General features: G+C 40.5%; 1 protein-coding gene across 3 annotated transcripts in view; it reads right to left on the reverse strand.

Annotated features, from left to right (window-relative positions):
* Positions 1 to 24,850, reverse strand: part of LOC124271599 — a 25,593-nt gene continuing 743 nt past the window's right edge. The window contains exons 3-12 of one of the 3 annotated variants that reach the window (XR_006897089.1): positions 22,796 to 22,861; positions 21,576 to 21,742; positions 21,265 to 21,442; positions 20,617 to 20,759; positions 18,152 to 18,320; positions 17,704 to 17,786; positions 11,416 to 11,572; positions 1,074 to 1,197; positions 570 to 899; positions 1 to 27 (exon numbers count right to left, since the gene is read on the reverse strand). Coding sequence is in view for 2 of the 3 variants with exons in the window: in XM_046706748.1 (XP_046562704.1) it covers positions 782 to 899; positions 1,074 to 1,197; positions 11,416 to 11,572; positions 17,704 to 17,786; positions 18,152 to 18,320; positions 20,617 to 20,759; positions 21,265 to 21,442; positions 21,576 to 21,742; positions 22,796 to 22,861 (1,205 nt within the window). In the remaining variant the exon portion in view is untranslated. Of the gene's footprint in view, positions 28 to 420; positions 900 to 1,073; positions 1,198 to 4,943; positions 5,019 to 10,116; positions 10,265 to 11,415; positions 11,573 to 17,703; positions 17,787 to 18,151; positions 18,321 to 20,616; positions 20,760 to 21,264; positions 21,443 to 21,575; positions 21,743 to 22,795; positions 22,862 to 24,850 lie in introns of those variants that run through there. The other 2 variants (XM_046706748.1, XM_046706749.1) reach the window with 2 other exon arrangements.

A 24,850-nucleotide genomic window follows, 5' to 3' on the forward strand; every position in this document is an offset into this window, starting at 1 on the left:
ATACTGTCATCATGTGTGTATGTGTACCTCTAGCACTATATCCAGGGTTATCCAATATTTTCATCATGTGTTTGTACCTGTAGCTCCATATCCAGGTATGTCCAATACTGTCATCATGTGTGTTTACCTGTAGCACTATATCAGGTGTCCTCAATACTGTCAACATGTGTGTTTGTCTGTAGCTCTATATCCAGGTGTCTTCAATACTGTCCATTTTGTGTTTACCTATAGCTCTATATCCAGGTGTGTCCAATACTGTCATCGAGTGTGTTTGCCTGTAGCACTATATCCAGGTGTGTCCAAAATTGTCATCATGTGTGTACCTGTAGCTCTATATCCAGGTGTGTCCAATACTGTCATCTTGTGTATTTGCCTGTAGGTCTATATCCAGATGTACCCAATACTGTCATTAGGTGTGTACCTGCAGCACTATATCCAGGTGTTTCCAGTACTGTCATCGTGAATGTTTGTCTGTAGCTCTATATCCAGGTGTGTCCAATACTGTCATCTTGTGTGTTTGCCTGTAGCTCTATATCCAGATGTACCCAATACTGTCATCATGTGTGTACCTGTAGCACTATATCCAGGAGTGTCCAATACTGTCATCATGTGTATCCCTGTAGCACTATAGCCAGGTGTGTCCAGTGATGTGTGTGTACTTGAGCACTATTATTGCATTTGTACAGTGCAGTGTGACTGATGGTATTCACATTTCGGACATTAAACGTTATAACAATTGCAACTGTAGTTTATATGAACTGAACAAAATTGCAAAATATCACTACTGTGCTACATGTCCACAACATTTGATTTTCAAGGGACATTTAAACTTAAGATCTACTGCCGCGTTTTTTTGCGGAAGCATCTCCTCGTCCGCTTCTTTCTTTTCCAATTCGTTGCTACAACAGACAAAGGATAAAGACATTGCATGTGCATCCATCACTCTACAATGATGGGTTTGAATTTGCTTCACGAACTAAGCAGTGATAGAAACTTAGTCTGAAAACAAGGGGTATCTGTATTTACGTTTCAGGTAACACAGAACAAGAATCGCCTCCTTGTGGATTACTCACCTGGTGTGTGCACGATGCTGTGCACGCTTCCATAGTAACACTACACTGGACACTATGATGACGATTAGGACTGAAAGAACCACGGTGATGAGGATGATGATTGTTCCGTTCTCGAGGTCCTCACCTATAGCATAATAATAGTACATACATGTCATATATATATATATCTTATTGGAACAGCAACAGGTTGACGTTGGCCAATGACATCCCGAGAGTGTTGTTTGCGTACATTGGGTGTGATTAAAAAATGACAGTGACTTCGAATTTCGGTTTACCAAGTTCATATTTCTAGTTTTGGTCAACATGGTAAATGGTGATCACCTGCATCACGTGCGCCATCTAGTCATCATTGGTGGATATAACGCCATACAGCTCAAATACAGAGTTACACCCAACTCTGTCATTAGTGGATATACCGCCATTCAGCTCAAATACAAAGTTACACCCAACTCTGTCATTGGTGGATATAACGCCATTCAGCTCAAATACAAAGTTACACCCAACTCTGTCATTAGTGGATATAACGACATTCAGCTCAAATACAAAGTTACACCCAACTCTGTCATTAGTGGATATGACGACATTCAGCTCAAATACAAAGTTACACCCAACTCTGTCATTGGTGGATATAACGCCATACAGCTCAAATACAAAGTTACACCCAACTCTGTCATTGGTGGATATAACGCCTTACAGCTCAAATACAGAGTTACACCCAACTCTGTCATTAGTGGATATACCGCCATTCAGCTCAAATACAAAGTTACACCCAACTCTGTCATTGGTGGATATAACGACATTCAGCTCAAATACAAAGTTACACCCAACTCTGTCATTAGTGGATATAACGACATTCAGCTCAAATACAAAGTTACACCCAACTCTGACATTAGTGGATATAACGCCATTCAGCTCAAATACAAAGTTACACCCAACTCTGTCATTGGTGGATATAACGCCATACAGCTCAAATACAAAGTTACACCCAACTCTGTCATTAGTGGATATAACGCCATTCAGCTCAAATACAAAGTTACACCCATCTCTGTCATTGGTTGATATAACGCCATACAGCTCAAATACAAAGTTACACCCAACTCTGTCATTGGTGGATATAACGCCATTCAGCTCAAATACAGAGTTACACCCAACTCTGTCATTGGTGGATATAACGCCATTCAGCTCAAATACAAAGTTACACCCAACTCTGTCACTTGTGGATATAACGCCATACAGCCCAAATACGGACTTACACCAAGGCCAGTCACTGGTGGCTATAACGCCATGCAATGTGCTTAGTGACCAGGGCCTAGATTTTCGAAGTTCTCCTACCGCTAAGATAGTCGTAAGTTAATGTTAATGTATGGCACTTACGACTATCTTAGCGCTAAGAGAGCTTCGAAAATCTAGGCCCTGGATTACCACTGCCTCAGTAGCGTAGATACCTGTGTAGCAAGGACGACTCTACTGTCCCCTGGTGACACGACATAAAACACTGACAAGACAACATCAGCAACAGTATCAGGGATCCTAGCCTCCTACGCACACCCCATCAATATGATATACACACAGCCTTGATAACTGTGTTACCACAGTATCATATATAACACGTCATTCGCGTTGTTCACCTACCTCCCTGAACATCGAAGTGCGAGTCACGGTCAGACGCGCCTGATGTTATTCTAGTGAATTGTTTACGTGGATTCCTGACATAGTCCCGGTATTCCGCTATAGTGAGTGTTGGTTGTAGCTTCCGAACCATACATTGTTGTATACTAGACCTTTATGTTACTATGGGAAGTTTCAAATAGGCGATCGTACCGCCTCTAAGGTGTAGTGGTTAGAGCATCCGAGTAGAAGGTCGCGGGTTGGATGCCCTCCCTCGTTATATCAAAAAACGTTAACATATGGTACTTGTTGATCCCTTCCTGGCGCTCTGCATCAATGGGTACAACAGGGACTGGTCGGCTCGGAGTCAGTATAATGTGTCTGAGTGGCGTATTCATGCTTATCTGCGGCATGGTATCTCAGTGAGCTAACATATAAAACCAGCTTAAGTCTGGGCTAGTGCACGCGGTCACATATACACACGCATGCACGTCGTCATATGAGTAAAATATTCTTAAGTACGACGTAAAAAAAATTCACCTGGCCTAAAACAGGTGATCAAACGCGCCGTACTTTGTCAAATGATGTCTGTCAACAGTAACGGGTTGGATAGGTATATTCCAATCTTGGTGCGTAATTGCTACTATTACTACAACACGAGGTATCTCACCTACAGCTCGACTATTAAAGGTTTATCCTCCTAACGGCTGTTGTTTGTTTCCTTATGTGTTAGTAAGCCAAAGCATGTCAGCATGTTAATGTTTAGTGAGTTAGATACCAACCACAGCAATATCATAGCGGAACATACCAAACTTGCCAGCCACACGATACAGATAGATAATAAGACGCATTGTAAGTATTTACGCAGTTTATTTGTAAAAGGAGTGCAAAACACATTCATACTTATGGATGCACTAAGATAAATAGAAGCTACAAAACAAAGACGTTTACCACATCCACACGACATTTTTACCGAGAGCAGGGTCGCCGGTATGACACCGACTACACCAAGTACATTGGTACATTATAAGTTGTTCACTGGTCTCGAGGGGGACATGGGCTGATGTACCCTCGAAGGACCAGTGTACAACCTATTTATCTTACCCAACACCTCAATGGTAGTTTTGAACTATTTGAAGCACGGGTATCTGATCATAGCATGGAGTACCAGACGACAAGAAAAACAAAGAGTTATCTCCCTTCCATCGATTTGCCTTCGCAAAACATCGGTAATTTCCATGCATTATACGTGATTCAATGTTATTCGAGATAAAGAATTACTACTACGAAGTACCAAATGAGTTCGGCACTCCAAGCAGGGAACATAGAAAATGTTGCTCGCTTGTAAGCGGGGTACATTAAAATTAATAGAAGAGCGCTTAGCCAATCAGAAAACGACATTTATGCGTGAGGCAAGATAAGTGTTAATGAACCATTGTCAAATGATGATGACATCAGCCAAAGGCCTTTAAAGGGCGCCTTCTTATTTGTTAAATAACATATACAAGCCGATTATGAACAAGTTAAATAAACATCCTTCGTGTTCACATCCATAGGTCATCTCTGCTAAAGGCTCAGTTGATTGTACGAGTCCGACTAATATGAGTCCTGAGATCAGTTTGAAGATATACGTACTGTGTTTCCATCATGTTAGTTATGCATCAAAACAAAGCATACTAGATCTACTGACCATATATCTGACATGGCTATCTTGGAATATATAATGTAGAGATGGTCTTCACAGTATCAAGGAGACCCAGCTGGTATTGGTGGGGGATTTGTAAACACGGTTGTGACATGGGTTTTGCATTAGATAAAAGAGCCTAAGCAGAGCAACAGCTAAGGTCTCGCAAGAAGGAAAAATTAGATGTATTTCGACTTGAAATATAGGCTTCTGTCTGTCTCAATAAAGAATATAATTATAGAGTCATAAGTGGAGAAAAAATATTTGGATTGAAAGGAAAAGCGTTGCTGTTCTAAAAATGGAACAAGAGGAGTTTGTTTTTTTTGGACAGTTGCAATAAATATTATTTTCCTGGTCACATGCCGACATGATTGCATGTCTATTGCACATTAACACTGCAACTACATTGTGCATCTACTGCACCGGGCCAGTAACAGTAGAGTGGGACATTAGTTTGCGCAGGTAATTGCATATATTTTCCCAAAGGTGCAATCTGTAACTTGCGCGTTGATTCCCCGTCAGGTTTTCATCCGTATTTACTCCTTCATAAAAGGTAGCAAGACGCGCGTGGAATTTTGGCACATGAGGTATGTGTCTGGTTTATAATGTCCTACAGCATGTCCATGTCCGCTCCGCCATCCGGTGTAGAGTCCCTGCAACACACAAGCAACAACAGGTGTAAACACTGCTAGTTTGATAGTTTAAATGGTCCTCACCACAGGGCAATCACAGAGCCTGTGTTAAGGACATATAGTATGACCAGAAATTATGGAGAATTTTAGGAATATGTTTAATTGGATTTCTAGTATAAACAACCTTGACCAGCTATCAAGTGTTTGGTTTCAGTCAAGAGAGACAACTCCGTTAATCCTTTTTCATTAGTTTGTGAAGAGTTATCCCCCTTTGTTGACTTGCTAGCAGAAGACATTTTCAGTGATCCTCAGTAAGGATAAATTAGAGAGGAGGAAGTTGATTTTAGAGTATTATAACAAGGACATCAGATCAGCTAAAGTGATTTCAAGCATCCCTTTGTCCACTGTTTATCGTGTTTTGAAAAATATTGCAAATGGATATGGCACTGAGCACCAGGCAGGCGCAGGTAGAGCCCGAAAATTGACTGTCGGTGACAGGAGGCGGCTTGGTATTCTTTTTTCTTAAAACAAACGAAGGAGTTCAGAAAACTTAAGGCTGGATATGATTGATAGAGGAACTATTACAATCTTTAAATTCGCAATAAATTCTCAATACATACACATATACATAGTAGAGAGTGAGTGAGTTTAGTTTCATGCCGCTTTTATCAACATTCCAACAATATTACGGCGGGCACACCAGATATTGCCTCTGTTCACCCAGCAGAAAATGGGTATCCGGTGAGATAAGTCAAGTGACTACGACTTTCTAGCGCCTCACAGGCAGCAAACCGAAACATGAGTCCCATTAACCTATTCAGACTATGACCTACTTTTCAGCCGAATTTTCTCATGTGAAAGTAAAAAGAGACACCACAAACAATTATGGTTACACTGAATTCCAATTCCTTGTTTCATAAGCAAGTGGAATTGTTAAGTTAATTTTAAATTTAAACTTTAACAACATCGTATTTGTATATTTTATGGCGAGGTGTAGGCAGCATGACCTTAACTTAGACGTCACAGACGGACCCTGTTTGATGAGGCCGTAAAATGATTAACAATACATCTGGCTCACTGGTTACCTGTTATGTGTTTTTTACACTTTTTCAATGTGGTGTATAACGCACAATGTCATTGACATACTCTCAAGTCCGAACAAGACCGCCAAACGTTTCTTGCGGCAGAGCCTCTTTATGAGATTTCCACAATTTCCAGATTTCTGTTTGTCAGAGCACGCTGTACGACAGAGCACGCTGCCGATGTGTTTGCAAGGATAAGAAGGACCGTAGTGTTGCAATATACAAGTGGTTGAATGTATCAAATAATACTGATTAATATTTATATATCAAGTTGAATGAATTGGTCTGAAAATTCTGGACTGGTTATTGTACTAAGTTGCGCAATAGGACGCAACCCAGTCAGCAGGAAACGAGACTGTTGTGTAACCAATGCTTTGACGTGTTAGGTTATCCGGGGTAATAATAATTAGTTTATGAATACAGTGTCCAGTGAGCAGCCAGTCAGATGGATACACGGCGCTATATAGATGAATCATTATTGAATTGATATTATATGGTCTTCACACATTGTACCCAATTGGGGAATCAAACCCAGGTCTTCGGCGTGACGAGCGACCGCTTTAACCGCTAGGCTACCCCACCGCCACTCGTATACAACAGGTAAGACAAGCCAACCATCACCGCTGTATGTAAGACTCACCTGGGGCATAAAATGATCGTCCTCCTGAGAGGGTACGTACGTCCCAAAAAATTCAAAGTTGATTTAAACTCTCCACCTTCTTAATCGTAGAATATGTGTATTTTTTAATGGATGGCTAGATGTGTGTAAATTGTTAAAAGCTGAAGTGATGATGTAAATCCAGCTAGGGTCCATGCAGGAAGCAAATGAACTGAAAGTTCCCATGGTCCCTAGTATGGTGATCTACCTTCAGTTGTTGGCGATCTATTGCCGGTTTTCTATATTGTATCGTCTTGTATAGTTAAAATGTTTTAAAGGACAAGGTATGATAAAGGCCCTTATTGGCCCACAAAATTTCATGATAGTCAAAGTTCTACAACATGATAATTTTAGCATAAAAAATGCTAAATGAATTGTTGAAATTACCTCCATATGTTTTTTTTATATGTTTTAGTGTTGTTTTTTCCCTCTTTGAAGACCTCAAAATTAACCTATTTTACAACATCTTCGAAAACCTGCATTTTCATATTTTCAGAGTGATAAAAAAGCTTGACCCATCCCAATTTTTTCACCATATATGAAGAGAGTAAATAAGAATGCACTCCTGAAAAATTGTGGTGGGTCACGCTTTTGCTCATATCAAAATGTTTAAAAAGTACATTTTTTCTGTTGTATGAATTGACCCATACAACATCGCAAAAATAAACATTGGCGTAAAGTAATATCTCTGAAATCTATCCGTCACATTTACACAACTATACCATGATTCATTACTATTTTGAATGTTTTAGAGCACTGAAATGAACTTATGAAACATGTTAACATTTCAATATCGTAAGGGACTCTCAAGGCTGATTACTTTGAGGAAAACAAGGGTAGTTTTTTGGAGACCCTGTTGATCACTGCTGGAAAAATAAGAAGACATCAGAAGATTTTTCAAAATATGATCAGGCAGCATTCTAAAGGTGAGAATCTTTGTAATTATGCTAGAATTTTATCATATTTGTTCTATCATCTGTTTAGCAAACCCCTCTGTGTCACCTGTCACTGTCAAATAACACTGGCATTCCACTGGATGTAACAGTGTATAAACATACACATTTTAACAAAAATAATGTACCTTGATGTTTTCTAGGATATATCAGGCTACATTTAATATTGTTAGAATAAGAACATTGTATCAAGGTCTAGCAGATTATGAAAAGCAAGCAGACGTCAAGTGACACATTGTTGCAAAGTGTATATATAAGCTTAAAGTGACAAATGATAACAGTAGAATCTGTAGCCTAATGGTTACAGTGATGGCTTCTCAATTTTTTCTGTTATCAGACATTCAGGTTGAAATTCTAATTGTTTTTTTCTTTTCTTCTTTTTTTTTCAAAAGTTAAGTTAAACATTGTAAATTGGCTGACAAAACTTGTGCATATGAAATACAATTTTTTTTCTTAAGTTTGGTAATGTAAGTTACACTGTTCAAACAAACTTGAATTAACATCATGTAAATCTTGTTTAAGCCTGAAGACACTGACTTTTCCACTTTGTTCCCACACAATAAAGAACCTGTAGAAGGTAAGCATTGTTTCAAAATGTTAGTATGGTAATTTCTGTAAGTAAATATTTACAAACTGTCCAGAGCTGTTAATTAGTGGTGCACTGATCAAACAAATAATTAGTTTATGGATATTTGGTGGGCTGCCAGACAATTACCGATAAACAAATCACATAATCAATAAAAGCGTTCACTATTTCTTCTTAGAAATATGTTTACAGAATCAATGACTATTGGTTTCAATTCTCATATTAAAACTGAGGACTGATTACCTTTGTTTTCAAGTGCTCTAACAGTTGTTTTTATCTTATATCTATAATTGATCAAAAAGTGGCCTCAACAATTGATTATGCTTTTGGAGGTCAATTCCCTTCCCTATATAACTATCCTATTGACATGTTTAGCATTAGAAAAAATACAAAGCACCAATTTCAAGAACATAATGATAATTCTTTTGTGATTTCAAATATTAGTTTTCAGATAAGAGAAATTTGCTTGGACTGATTTCAGGAGTGTCATTTCATGAAGATGACAACATAAAACTTGAGGTGGAAGGTAAGAATAATGCGAGTGCTAAAAATACCCAATATTTTTTTTTCTTCAATTTTCTTATTTAATGTGACAGAATTTCAGAAATACTGATGTCTCATTGGTGATTAAATCTGCAGAAGCCTTCAAGGCCAGACTACTGACATTTGAAAATAAATAAGTAATGTTACCCTTGTATAGATTTATAATATCAAAGTTTTAAAACAGGATTTTCTTTTGATATAAAGTCATCTGTTTTCAGTTGAGAGAAGATCTGGGTATGGCAGACACCAAGACAATATGCCTGTTTCCAGCAACTCTAGTGATACACAGTTGAATGCTGCAGTTCTTGATAGTGATTCAGAAACTGATTCAGAGATTGATGACCATGTGGATGAAGAGTGAAAGTGGATGTTTTATATATATTTGCAGTGAATGAGTTGTGAATAATTACTTTTTGAAGATTTTTGAATACTGACTTTTAACACTTACTTGGTGTCAAAAATCAAGCTGTGCCAAGAATGTAATTTCACCTGAAATAGGCCCCTTTGAGGTCAAGACCTGTGCTTTTAGTGCAACATGATTGGTTATTATAACAACATGTTGAGAATGAGATGTTTAGTGTATATTTGCTAAAACCGGTTGTGAATACTGACATTAAAACTTTTACTTGTTAAAATCAAGCTGTGCCCAAAATGTAATTAGACCTAAAATGGGCCCCTGTGATTTTTCGTGGGACATGATTGGTTATCATAAGTACATGTTGTAAAATTGACCTATAGTTTATGTTTGCAAAGAAAGTTGTCAATAATGTGCTTTTTGTAATCAATTGGCAAGTAATTGAATTACTGTCCACAATGTATTGGAACCCTAATTGGGCCTCTTGAAGTTAAAACCTTGTGATTGATGTTGACATGTTTCTTCTTCATGAATACCTGTTGCAAAACTGATACTGTTTGTATGTAAATAAACTGATAGTTGTATATAAGTCATTATGGCAAACTGATATTTCAGATTTCTTGTTATTTTTTCATGGGAACTGATACGACCCATTTTTGGCCCCTCTGCATTGAAATTATGGCCTCAGATCATTTAAAAAATAGCTTTTTTATGCAAAGCCATCTTGTCTCTAAACAAATACCATGTGTTCAGCCAATTCTGTTCGTGGGCAAAAAACCACCCTTATCATACCTTTCTTTCTCTCATAATCTAGTTGTTTTACTGTCCTTCGTTGACAGATTTGTATAATTTCCTTTTAATAACTTTAATCTATTACTTGATTTAGTCACGATAAGGCTGCAATATTGCCAAAGTGACTTTAATTTTAACTCACTCACTCACCTGAGGTGTTGCCTTTGTCTTCTTCGCTTATACAGTACTAGGACTACGATGATGATGATGATGATGATGATGATGATGATGATAATGACAATCAGAACTACATAAGCTGCGGGATTCATCTTGCGTCTTCCCTCTTCGGGCACATTATCTAAAGGAAAAACAACACCTAGGTTTAAGACCGATATTCTATTTGGAAAATGGCCAACAATTTATACAAAGATAAGAGACACAATGAGATAGAAAGATGACACGTATCACTCACACCATACAGATATCAGCCCCAATTACCACCGCCACATATGTAAGGTTTCACAATATGCAGATTTTAATTAACCTTTTCGTTGCAAGGATTGTTTTCATTTCAAATCACATCTCAAACAAGACGGTTGATATATTACCATATTACCATACTAGCTTGCCATAAACAGCAATATCTCACCAGATTTCATTCTTGTCCCGCCTCCGGTTCATCTCAATCACCAACACTCAAATGCATGCAAATTTTGAACCTAATTTGAGTTTCAAAACAGAACATAAATGATAAATGAACTCAAATGAACGTTGACTTTTGTGTTATATTCTTTATTCGATGCCGCCATCACAAATTCAGTACCGCCATTTCGCCAAGTTTCATAGTAGCATAGATAAATGAAAAACGGAGATAAATAAAAAGAAAGAAGAGGACACTACACTATATAGGCAGACAGACAGAAAGGTTTATTACATGGCAGATTTAGAGCAAAGCAAAATATTCATAATTTCAGATAAGGTTCGCGTCAAGCATTGTCTGTCGTCACAAGCTATAATAAGCAGGGCCCTTATTCTCGAAACGTTCGTATCCCTAAGAATTCTTAACTTTGATCGTAGCCAATGTTTTAAGAATGGGCTTAAGAAGTTCGTAGGGCTACGAACGTTTCAAGAATAGATAGCCAGGGCCCTTATAAGAATTCTTAACTTTGATCGTAGCCAATGTGTTGAGAACGTTTCGAGAATAGCTAGCCTGATGGGTAACTGGAACGAGTCTAATATTGCTATGAATTCTCACCATCAGTCACTACAGGCTAGATTACGATTACTGTTAGTAGAGTAAGTATAATGCTTTTTGGATCTGTTCACCCTTTGAAATCAAAGAGATTTACCCTTTCTAAAAGATGAAATGAAAGACTGTATGTAATGGGAGAAGGCAACAATGGGATATAACGGTAAAACAAAACAAACTCACAACGCAACTTAAAATGTCCGACAGCCAGGGCATGTCCCGTACAACGAGCAACGTGTAAAGTCAATGTAAATCATTACCTTTGACTGACTCATCCCTGGTGAAATTGTAGATCGACGACGTTGTACAGTCAGACTGACGGAAACAATACACCCACCCCGATGTAGGAACGGACGGCAGATGTAGGGCGTGTCCTGTCTTATCCACGTTCTCTACCCCAGAGACATTTAGGAAAACCTGAAGAATTAACAAGCACCCTTTAACTTCACGTCATGGACTTTACTCGACTGGCGACAGCGACGCGTTCTGGAGCCTGTTTAGTGGACGGAAGGAACAGTCCGTCTTCAGCGTCAGTTTATATTTCTCGAGGGGGCCCATGACTTATGGAGACCAAATGACAACACCCGTTAGATTTGTTAGATCAAACGTGTGTCAGTAAAGCGTCTGGTAGAGACTGTTCACATGCCGCCATCATGATAAGAGATATTACTGTGCAGAGTATTACTCTGATTACAAATCTTGCATTAAAACTTCCATCCGTGATCTGATGCAGAAGTGGGACACCCAAGTAGGTATCAATAAATTACATGAAATATAACCTTATGTTGGTTACACCTACTTGGGTTGTCAGTCCACATTTGAGGAGGTCATTCTGGGACGATGTCCCACTGGCCATACGCGTTACACTCACAAATATCTGTTAAAAGGTGAAGATCCTACGTTTTGTATCCCTTGTGATGAGAGAGTCACAGTCAAGCATCTCCTACTCGACGGTGTTGAATTCTCCATCATAAGGGATATATTTTTCAATGTTAAAACTGTTAAGGATCTTTTCAATACTGTTCATTTTCATATAATTCTTGTTTTTTTAAAGCAATTGATTTGATTAATGAGTTTTGATTAATATGTTCTGTAGATAGATGTATTTTAATGATACGTAGTTTAGATTAGTAACTTAGATTGTCAGTGGCTGTACCCTCAAAGGGGGTTAAAGCACTGTACATTTTTTGTCCTCCTGAGAGAATACGTAAGTCCCAAAACATTCGAAGTAAATCTAAACCTATTACCATTTTAATCGTGAGAATATATGCTCGTTTAATTTGTGGCAAGAGTATCTAAAATTGCTAATAGCTGAGGGGATGGTGTAAATCCAGCTAGGGTCCATGCAGGAAGCAAATGTACTGTAAGTCCCCGTGGTCTCTAGCATGGTGATCTACCTTCAGTTGTTGGCAATATATAGCCTGTTTTTACCTTGTATTGTCATCTATAGTTAAACTGTTTTAGATTGAATTACTAGTTTTAAATTCGAATCTGTGATAATCCAGTTATTTTACTGTCCTTCGTTGTCAGGTTTTCCCATTTACCATTAAGTACTATGTATACAATTAATTGTTCTCGTCACGATATGGCTGGAAATATTGCCGATGTGACGATAAATTTTAACTCACACTTACTCACTCACTCCGGTGCAGAGTCAGCCAAGCACCAGTTGTCGGATGCTACCAGAAGAGTGAGTGCGTGAGTGAGCATGGTTGTACGCCGCTTTTAGCAATATTCCAGCAATATCACGGCGGGGACACCAGACATGGGACTCACACATTGTACCCATGTGGAGAATCAAACCTGGGTCTTCGGCGTGACGAACGAACGCTTTAAACCACAGACCGTGTAGATACTGGTTGTCAGCGATCCAGCCACATCCGGTCCACGTCTGGTTTAACGTTTACTCTCAGGGAAATCTGTATCAGTCGGGACTGGTTATTCCCTGGCGTTGACGGTTTAATCAAACTGGACATGAAACTTTTAAATTACTCCTGTTTAGAACTTCCTTCTATCATTCACACATAGAAGTCGGTAGGTGGCACAAAATTCCACCCGAAGAAAGAATGTGTGAATTCTATGGAATCCGAGAAGGGACATTGTCGCTATGTCGCATTGTCGCCCTCTCCAACACAAGTAAGTGACATTTCGCCCATTTGTCGCATTGTCGTGATGTCGCTTTTTGAATAGTATTTTTCTATTCCTCCAAAGGGCGACACGCGACATAGCGACAATTGTCAAGGTCAAAATATGTCCCGTTGTCGCGCGTCGCCCTATCTAAGATGCGTGAAAAGAAGCCTAAAAATTCACTAAAACGCGACACGCGACAACGCGACATATTCAATATGTCGCGTTGTCGCCCTTTTCGATTACCGATGCGTTTGCATAGAAAGTCATTGAGTCTACGCATGCGCAGACTCTACAGTGGGCCTTTGTTACATCCAATGGATTTTACAATGAAGTAGTACGCGTAATGATAATGGGGGCTGCTTTTCTTGAACTTAATGCAAATCTTTCATTGTTGCTTTGAAAATTATTGTATATATTGTAAATGTATTTGGCCAATCAAGTGTGTTTTAGCAGCAAGACAAATTATTAGCGCTACTATTCATTGTAATGATGGCACACGGTGACCCTGTCATTCAAGGCGGGGTAATTTGCTGTGCAGAGTTGTGTCTCTTAGTCACACCAGATCATAGGTTCTAATCCCAGCACCATACACACTCATCACTTTGGAAATTTCACCCATATAAAGCTCACAGGTTGTGAAAAAACTCAAATATTGTTAAAATTCAGGCCACATCGGCAGAAACATCAAGTGATGTCCACGAATGGGTCACTATGTTCCACAGTGGGGCTCCTCAGAGAGATTCTTGGTACAGTCCTGTCCGACAGCCAGTAGTGGATGGATACCAGGCAGAATGAGATGGTAATATCACTCAACCATCCAGCACCTTAAATACAGTTTTGGTCGGATTTGAACGTGATATTCTTCTTGGGAAAACGCCATACAAATGGACTGTGTTCATTATGATTCTAAAAGTGGTCAAATCGCTTGGGAGAGTTGCGTGCCCTTGGAGTGCCAGAAATTAACGCTCGCTCGCTCGTTCCACCCTTCCCGTCCTCCTTCCACTCCACTTCCCGTTCAACCCACTCACTCACTCCACCCCACTCCACTCCACTCCACTCCACTCATCTCCGCTCCTCTCTACTCTACTCCACATCCACACCACTTCACTCCCCTCCATTCACTCATTCCACTCCACTCCGCTCCGCTCCGCTCCGCTCCGGTCCACTCCACTCCACTCATTCACTCATTCCACTCAACTCCACTCCATCTACTCACTCGCTCCACTCCACTCTCCACTCCCTGCTCCACTCACTCACTCACTCACTCACCCACTCCGTTCCGCTCCACTTCGCTCCACTCAACAATTGATTGTTATCATTATGATTTTAAAAGCGGTCAAATCGAGATGCGTGCCCAGTGGATTGCAAATCGAGTTGCGTGCCGAGAGGAGTGCCAGAAATCAACCCTCGCTCGCTCGCTCCCTCCTCCTTCCACTCCACTTCCCGCTCCACCCACTCACTCACTCCACCCGACTCCACTCCACTCATCTCCGCTCCTATCTACTCTATTCCACACCTCTTGGCTACGCTCTACTCACTCATTCCGCTCCACTCACTCACTCACTCATTCCACTCCACTCCGCTCCATCTACTCACTCACTCCACTCCACTCCACTCCACTCCGCTCTCCGCTCCCTCCTCCACTCACTCACTCACTTACTCACTAAATCCGGTCCCCTTCCCGCTCCACTCACTCACTCCACTCCGCTCCACTCCACTCACTCACCCACTCCACTCCACTCCACTCCACTCCACTCCACTCCACTCCTCTCGCTCACTCACTCACTCACTCAGCTCCGCTACCCGCTCCAATCACTCACTCCACTCAACTCCACTCCACTCGCTCACTCACACACTCACTCAGCTCCGCTCCACTCCACTTTATCTACTCACTCATTCCACTCCGCTCTCCGCTCCCTGCTCCACTCACTCACTCACTCACTAAATCTGGTCCCCTTCCCGCTCCACTCACTCACTCACTCACTCCGCTCCTCTCCACTCCACTCCTCTCCACTCACTCCACTCCACTCCACTCCACTCCACTCCACTCCACTCCACTCCACTCCACTCCACTCCACTCCACTCCTCCACTCCTCTCCACTCCGCTCCTCTCCTCACCACTCCTCTCCACTCCTCTCCACTCCGCTCCACTTCCACTCCTCACTCAATCACTCAAGGTTTAGGGAAAATGGTAAATTAGCAAGGTATTTCATTACGATAATGTGTTGTGATGTCTGTTTTTCAATTCTATTTGAATCCTATATCATTAATCCTGCACATGTCAGGATTCACAATATAGCGATAGTTTTCTCATATGATACTATACCAAGCGATACACATGTACTTGTATCGTTTCAAACATACACCTACTCAATCAGTTAATTTTTTTCAATAATTTTCAGCCAAATGGTCAGTTTCAATACATCCATTCCATTAACCAAGAACTCTTCACCCACAGACTTCACGGCCATTATTATTAATCTGAGTTCGATCCCTGGGTACCTTCGCCCTTTAAATACATCTAGACATATTCATCCTTGTAATAGTTTTGAAATTCCGCGGTAACTAATAAAACGCGACACGCGACAATGCGACAACGCGACATTTTGATGAAATGTCGCGTTGTCGCACTGTCGCGTGTCGCGTTTTAGTAATTTTTTTAGGCTGTTTTTACACATCATACATAGGTCGACGCGCGACAACGCGACATATTTTGACCTTGAAAATTGTCGCTATGTCGCGTGTCGCCCTTTGGAGGAATTAATAGAAAAAAAATATTATTCAAAACGCGACATGCGACATCGCGACAATGCCACAAATGGGCGAAATGTCGCGTTGTTGCGTGTCGCGTTTACTTAATTTTGCTTGTATTTGAGAGGGCAACAACGTGACAGCGCGACAATGTCCCTTCCAGGATTCCATAGAATTCACAAACGTGAAGACAACGGTGATGAATTCCATTGTATTTTTCTCTCTATCTTCAAACGTCATAGGAAAACATATATCCCAAACTATTATGTTAAAAAACACGTGTTAAAATTTAACGAATTGTTTAAATGTAAAGTGAACTAAGTCTTTTTCAAAAGAGTAATGCTATTATGAAAACTGTACAATCTTCCATGTAAACCATCCCGCCATCCTGTGTATTCTAAACTGTATATTTGTACCTCTATTGCCGAGTATCCCGGCCTGAGTTTGTGAGAGTTCTGTACTGTTCTGTTCTGAAGTTTTGTATTGACGTCACACATGGCACGAATGGGTCGTGAATTGTCCTACCAAAACTGGAACCTGAAGACTCCAAGATGGGAAACAATGTGAATCACACCTCAGTGTCTGTATACAATTGGTGGACGTTCATACTGAGTGACCTCCACATCATAGAAATACGTTCTACCTGAGCTAAATCTGGCATGAAACAGACGCCATCCGCTATGAAAGTGTGGTAAAGGTCACAAATCTACCTGTTTCCTTTCCTTGTAAAATCCAAATGCATTTTTAATTGACAGTATGTGACTTAACTGTATCGCACGCGAGAAAGAGGGTTACCTCCCTTTAGCTGTAATCCCAATACAGTGGATGAGCAGAGAAACTACATGTACAAGAGGTGAAGTCGATGTTGCTGGAGTTAAATTAGTTTTACTATATATTGATGACACACGTCGTGAAACATACGTGGTCGTCTAAAATATACACTGCACGATTATTGTCGTCTCCAATATACACTGCACGGTTATTGTCGTCTCCAATATACACTGCACGATTATTGTCGTCTCCGATATACACTGCACGGTTATTGTCGTCTCCAATATACACTGCACGGTTATTGTCGTCTCCGATATACACTGCACGATTATTGTCGTCTCCGATATACACTGCACGGTTATTGTCGTCTCCAATATACACTGCACGATTATTGTCGTCTCCGATATACACTGCACGGTTATTGTCGTCTCCGATATACACTGCACGATTATTGCATGGTAGAAACATAAGTGAAAAGGAGAATATAATAATAAAGTGTCACAGTTGCACAAGATAATAAACGTCTCTCAATGTTTGGTAACATTCACATGAAATACATCCATGAGATTGTTACATTACTTCCTCGACCGTGGCACCAATTGTATTATCCCTATTTTCTTGTCAGTTTGAAGGTACCAGAAAAACGCACTGGATGGCAAGGATACGTAAAAACATGTAATATGATTTAGGCCGAAAATACAACGTGTATTTCGCATACTGGTATGTTTTATTACCCCGACAGTGTTGATAATACAATATTTGTTATTTTATATAGATTTGTGTCTCGTAAGGCTGGACTTGTCTTTCCATAATTATGTTATATATCGTATAGTATAAAATGCTCTGTAAGTGGAAAATGGTGACCCATAAAATATATTGTTCTTCTTCTATATTACCCAGCTGAAGTCCGACTTCCTCTCCTCCCCACAGGACAGCGTCTCCTGGTTGATGACAATGCTCAAGTTGCCACTTTGTACTTCTGTAAAATATTATGATATCATAATGTATCAGCATAATCTTTGGTTCTTTCAGCTATTTCTGATCATTGTTCAAGTGTCCAATGTTTACCAAAACTATAGTTTACATAGTTTATGTGTTGGGTGCTTGTCGACTTAAGGGCCTTAGAGGGGCGGTGGAGTAGCCTGATGGTTAAAGCGTTCGCTCGTTGCGCTTAAGGCCCGGGTTCGATTCCCTACGTGAATGCAAGATGTGAAGCCCATTTCGTGAGTCCCCGCCATGATATTACCGGAATATTGCTAAAAGCGGAGTAAAATCATACCCAGTCAGTCAGTCATTAAAGACCTCAGGCAATAAGAAACACTGCATTCGTGATGCAAGAGTTACCTTCCACTTCCAAATTCCATATAATGTTAAATTTTCCGCTTGGAAATGTGATGACAGAGGCATATGTTCCGGCGTCCGCGGAGCTGACCGTCTCCAGCCGGAACCCAACATCACCTGCCTGTAGCAGATGGAAGCGAGGCTTGTACTCGGCTGTGATGCGCAGTGAATCCTGTAGAAACAAACAGAGGAGATATTACATGAAGACGATGACCAAACCCAACATCACCTGCCTGTAGCAGATGGAAGCGAGGCTCGTACTCGGCTGTGATGCGCAGTGAATCCTTTGGAAACAAACAGAGGGGATATTACATTGAGACGATGACCAAACCCAACATCACCTGCCTTTAGCAGATGGAAGCGAGGCTCGTACTCGGCTGTGATGCGCAGTGAATCCTGTAGAAACAAACAGAGGGAATATTACATTGAGACGATGACCAAATCCAACATCACCTGCCTGTAGCAGATGGAAGCGAGGCTCGTACTCGGCTGTGATACGCAGTGAATCCTGTAGAAACAAACAGAGGAGATATTACATGAAGACGATGACCAAATCCAACATCACCTGCCTTTAGCAGATGGAAGCGAGGCTCGTACTCGGCTGTGATACGCAGTGAATCCTGTAGAAACAAACAGAGGAGATATTACATGAAGACGATGACCAAACCCAACATCACCTGCCTGTAGCAGATGGAAGCGAGGCTCGTACTCGGCTGTGATGCGCAGTGAATCCTGTAGAAACAAACAGAGGAGATATTACATGAAGACGATGACCAAATCCAACATCACCTGCCTGTAGCAGATGGAAGCGAGGCTCGTACTCGGCTGTGATGCGCAGTGAATCCTGTAGAAACAAACAGAGGAGATATTACATGAAGACGATGACCAAATCCAACATCACCTGCCTGTAGCAGATGGAAGCGAGGCTCGTACTCGGCTGTGATACGCAGTGAATCCTGTAGAAACAAACAGAGGAGATATTACATGAAGGCGATGACCAAATCCAACATCACCTGCCTGTAGCAGATGGAAGCGAGGCTCGTACTCGGCTGTGATGCGCAGTGAATCCTGTAGAAACAAACAGAGGAGATATTACATGAAGACGATGACGGAACCCAACATCACCTGCCTGTAGCAGATGGAAGCGAGGCTCGTACTCGGCTGTGATACGCAGTGAATCCTGTAGAAACAAACAGAGGAGATATTACATGAAGACGATGACCAAATCCAACATCACCTGCCTGTAGCAGATGGAAGCGAGGCTCGTACTCGGCTGTGATACGCAGTGAATCCTGTAGAAACAAACAGAGGGGATATAACATTGAGACGATGACCAAATCCAACATCACCTGCCTGTAGCAGATGGAAGCGAAGCTCGTACTCGGCTGTGATGCGCAGTGAATCCTGTAGAAACAAACAGAGGGGATATTACATGAAGACGATGACCAAACCTAACATCACCTGCCTGTAGCAGATGGAAGCGAGGCTCGTACTCGGCTGTGATGCGCAGTGAATCCTGTAGAAACAAACAGAGGAGATATTACATGGAGACGATGACGGAACCCAACATCACCTGCCTGTAGCAGATGGAAGCGAGGCTCGTACTCGGCTGTGATGCGCAGTGAATCCTGTAGAAACAAACAGAGGGGATATTGAAGACGATGACCAAATCCAACATCACCTGCCTGTAGCAGATGGAAGCGAGGCTCGTACTCGGCTGTGATGCGCAGTGAATCCTGTAGAAACAAACAGAGGGGATATTACATGAAGACGATGACCAAACCCAACATCACCTGCCTGTAGCAGATGGAAGCGAGGCTCGTACTCGGCTGTGATACGCAGTGAATCCTGTAGAAACAAACAGAGGGGATATTACATTGAGACGATGACCAAACCCAACATCACCTGCCTGTAGCAGATGAAAGCGAGGCTCGTACTCGGCTGTGATGTGCAGTAAATCCTTTAGAAACAAACAGAGGGGATATTACATGAAGGCGATGACCAAACCCAACATCACCTGCCTGTAGCAGATGGAAGCGAGGCTCGTACTCGGCTGTGATGCGCAGTGAATCCTTTAGAAACAAACAGAGGGGATATTGAAGACGATGACCAAAGCAAACTGTGGATGCAAGAACGCAAAACTGATACTCGCACCAACAGGGTTTATTGTACAGAGACTTTTGAACTGCAGTTAATGATACATTGACTTTTACTGAGGACTGGACATGTAGTTGCGTTGAGGAGATGAGGTGATGGAATTAAACCTCAGATTAATAACAAAGTGTTTTTAATTATTGAACCTCCATGGATAACGTAATTAGACCCAATTGGGACAACATAGCTAACAATTTCATTTTAAACAGTTCATACATTGCAATGTATGTAAAGAACTCTTGCATTTACACAAACACTTGCCGATTCCATCTGACAAGTAGGTCAGTCAGGGGGATTGCTGCCATGACACCTACCCTACTGATTCCTTCTTTGGTTGTATTGGCAATCGTTGTTTCATTGAACTGCCACTGTACGTGTTGGAAAGGCTCCTCCCAAGTCCGAGTCCACTTAAAGATGGCAGCTTCATCACTGCACGCCTTCACTTTCTCCCGTCTATCTGCAAATGAATCCTGTTGATTATAACTATACGTTCATATCTATTACGGTTATCCTCACTGTAGGAACTGCCCGTCACTCATCTAGCTCCTCGTGTATGTTCCTCCGTCCGAGCTTCAGTCTCACTCGGGGTGCTGGTGTAGCATAGTGGTTAAAGCGTTATAGCCTAGCGGTTAATCACTCAATCACTCACACACTCACTCACTCACTCAGAACCTTACCTCCATCTTTTCTGTCTGTCTGCAAATATTCCTACATATACAAACATACATATGTCCCTTTGCACTCGAAGAGGATAAAGTGACGCCAATTCCATCATAATCATAGCTGCATAACTGCACGTCTTGATACATATATAGTTATATTACTTATTATTATATATATTATAATATAATATAAGTAATATAACTATATATATATATATATATATACACTACGTATTATCATATTTATCATATTACATTTACATGAACGTCAACCGCTCTCACTACGACATCAACCATTACCAGTACGTCTCTCTTCTAAACCTCCTTGCAGTGTTATTCCTGTTCCGCTGTCCAATGTAACGATACATCTGTAGGTTCCTAGGTCAGCCCTCTTCAAGTTGGTGAGACTAAAACCAACATCACCTGGAGTTAGGAGGGTAAAACGGCCCCTGTAGTTCTGGTTGATACTGAGGGACTCCTTAAATGAAGAAAACAGATCTTGTCAGTTTACAGGCTACAGACAAAATATCTAACTCAATTTCTCACTTTCAGATGCAAGTATTTGTTACATCCTGTTCGTCTTACTGTATCCGTCTTATAGTTCATATTACCTGTGTCAGGTCAACAGTACGATTTGTTTTATTTGCCATGAAAATGTCCTCAAACTTCCACTGGATTCGGAATACTGATTGTACTTGGTACGTCCAGTTGAAATTGACTTTTCTTTCATTGCAGTAAAAACACAACGTCTCATTGCTCTGTATCTCTGGTGGGGGATCTGCAAAATAGCAACGTATAGATGTATATTTGTTCACACACACACACGTGTACACACATTTTATATGCAGAAAATAACGCACACACCATGGACACATGTCACTTATAAACTCACATACAAGTTTGGCGTTCCATTCCTGATGGGCACCACGGATAGGGTTTCTCATTTTTACACGCACATTACTCATGCACGCACGCACACACGCACAGAGGAAACGTGTGTTTTGCTTGTGTGCATATTAAGAGCGCTTCCGGCGTGTTACCTCACCCTGATAACAAAAGCGTTCTTTCATATGCCAGGGAGGCCCGTTCTGGGCTGTATTCAATGTGTGAAAATGGGGGCCCAGTAGGCTTGGCCAGTTACACACAGACATATATTTCAACTATTGTAGTTCGTATTTTCCCCTCAGACTTATACACAGACATAAAAAATTGAGAAATTACGACAAAGCCGAACATTTGTAAAAAGAGCCGTTGTAAAATCATTATATAGGGACAGTGTAACAAAACATGTTCTTCGCAGTCAATACATTTATTACACTTACAACATACTCTGTCCTTAACATTTGAATTGATACATATGACTATTTAAATTCCTGGAAGTGCAACACAGCAATTACACGTGGTTTTGACATGGTGTCCTTCCACTCACCTACACTCTCAATTCGCCTACACTTTGGGGGGTCAAAGAGTGTAGGGATAATGGGGGGTCTTGAATAAACAGTGCAAATGATGTACACTCTCATATAAAATGGACTCTTTCAATCTGTATGTAAAACAAACAATATATTTTAACTTACAAGTTTATTGCTGGTCAAAAGAATTTTATAAATATATCGCATCTGTTAAAAGATACATTTTTGTCACTTACATTGTATATATTTTCCTCATTATAGCAAATATCTATAAAAATGTATATTAAAAATATCAAAATGGATTGTAACATCTAAAGATAATGTAATAGTTTAAAAATATAAAGTTGCTAAAATACAAAATATAAAAATGATATTAGAATTACACTTTGAGTGCCATCCCTCCAACTTGTTGGACATACCTGCAGCAGACGTGATTCGCCATATCTGGATCAGTACCACCACAACTGTAACATAAAGGTATGATTCTGAACGACAGAATATGTTATTTAGGTTACAAACACTACCTCAGCTTACTAACAGACTAACTATATATTAACCCATGGCATGTTAATGACCTGCATATCTTCCTATCAATCATGTGAGGTAGGCAAAATCCTGTCAAATACACACGCACATATGTCAACACGACCGACTTTGAATAAAACTCGGGAGCTGCAACCAAACAGATGGATTGGATTTCCTAATCTGTCTCACAATGGCTGAACAATGCCAGCTCAATGTGGCATTATCCACAACCACACACCATATAAGCTAGTGACGTTATCCACAACCACACACCATATCAACGAGTGACATTAACAACCAATAACAGATTATCAACCAGTGACATTATCCACAATCACACACCTTGTCAACTAGTGACATTATCCAAAACCACACACTATATCAACCAGTGACGTTATCCACAATCACACACCATATCAGATAGTGACGTTATCCACCAATAACATACTATCAACCAGTGACATTATCCACCAATAATACACATTATCAACCAGTGATATCCATATATCACATACCTTATCAACCAGTGACATTATCCACCAATAACACACATTATAAACCAATGACATTATGCACCAATTACACACACTACCAACCAGTGACATTATGCACCAATCACACACATTATCAACCAGCGACATTATCCATTCTCCGCACACATTACCAGCCAGTGACATTATGCACCAATCACACGCATTATCAACTAGTGACATTATGCATCCCCCATACACATTATAAACCAGTGACATTATCCACCAATCACACACATTATCAACCAGTGCCATTATCCATATATCACACACATTGTCAACCAGTGATATTATCCATATATCACATACCTTATCAACCAGTGACATTATCCGCCAACAAAACACATTATAAACCAATGACATTATGCACCAATTACACACACTACCAACCAGTGACATTATCCACCAACCACACACATTATCAACCAGTGACATTATGGACTAATCACACACATTATCAACCAGTGACATTATGCACCAATCACATACATTATCAACCAGGGAAAGTATCTACCACACACATTCTAAACCAGTGACACTATGCACCAATCATACTCATTATAAACCAGTGACATTATGCACCAATCACACACATTTTTGACATTATCTATCCTCCACACTCACTTCCAACCAGTGGCATTATGCACCAACCACACACATTATCAACTAGTGACTTTATGCACCAATTACACATATTATAAACTAGTGACATTATTCACCAATCACACACATTATCAACCAGTGACATTATGCACCTATCACACATTATCAACCAGTGACATTATGCACCTATCACACATTATCAACCAATGACATTATGAATCCTCCACACACATTATCAATCAGTGACATTATGCACCAATAACACATTATGAACCAGTGACATTATGCACCAATCGCACGCATTATCAATCAATGACATTATGCACCAATCACACATATGATGAACCAGTGACATTATCCATCCTTGACATTATGCACCAATCACACACATTATCAACCAGTGACATTATGCACCATTCACACACATTATGAACCAGTGACATTATGCACCAATAGCACGCATTATCAATCAATGACATTATGCACCAATCACACATATGATCAACCAGTGACATTATCCATAGATCACTAACATTATCAACCACTTTCATTATCCTTCTTTGACATTATCCATCCTCCACACACACTAGCAACCAGTGACATTATGCACCAATCACACACATTATGAACCAGTGACATTATGCACCAATCGCACGCATTATCAATCAATGACATTATGCACCAATCACACATATGATGAACCAGTGACATTATCCATCCTTGACATTATGCACTAATCACACATATTATCAACCGGTGACATTATCCATCCTTGACATTATGCACCAATCACACACATATTCAATCAGTGACATT

Source organism: Haliotis rubra, unplaced genomic scaffold, assembly GCF_003918875.1.
Source record: "Haliotis rubra isolate DU_JTF1 unplaced genomic scaffold, ASM391887v1 Scf1615, whole genome shotgun sequence".
NCBI lineage: Eukaryota > Metazoa > Mollusca > Gastropoda > Lepetellida > Haliotidae > Haliotis > Haliotis rubra.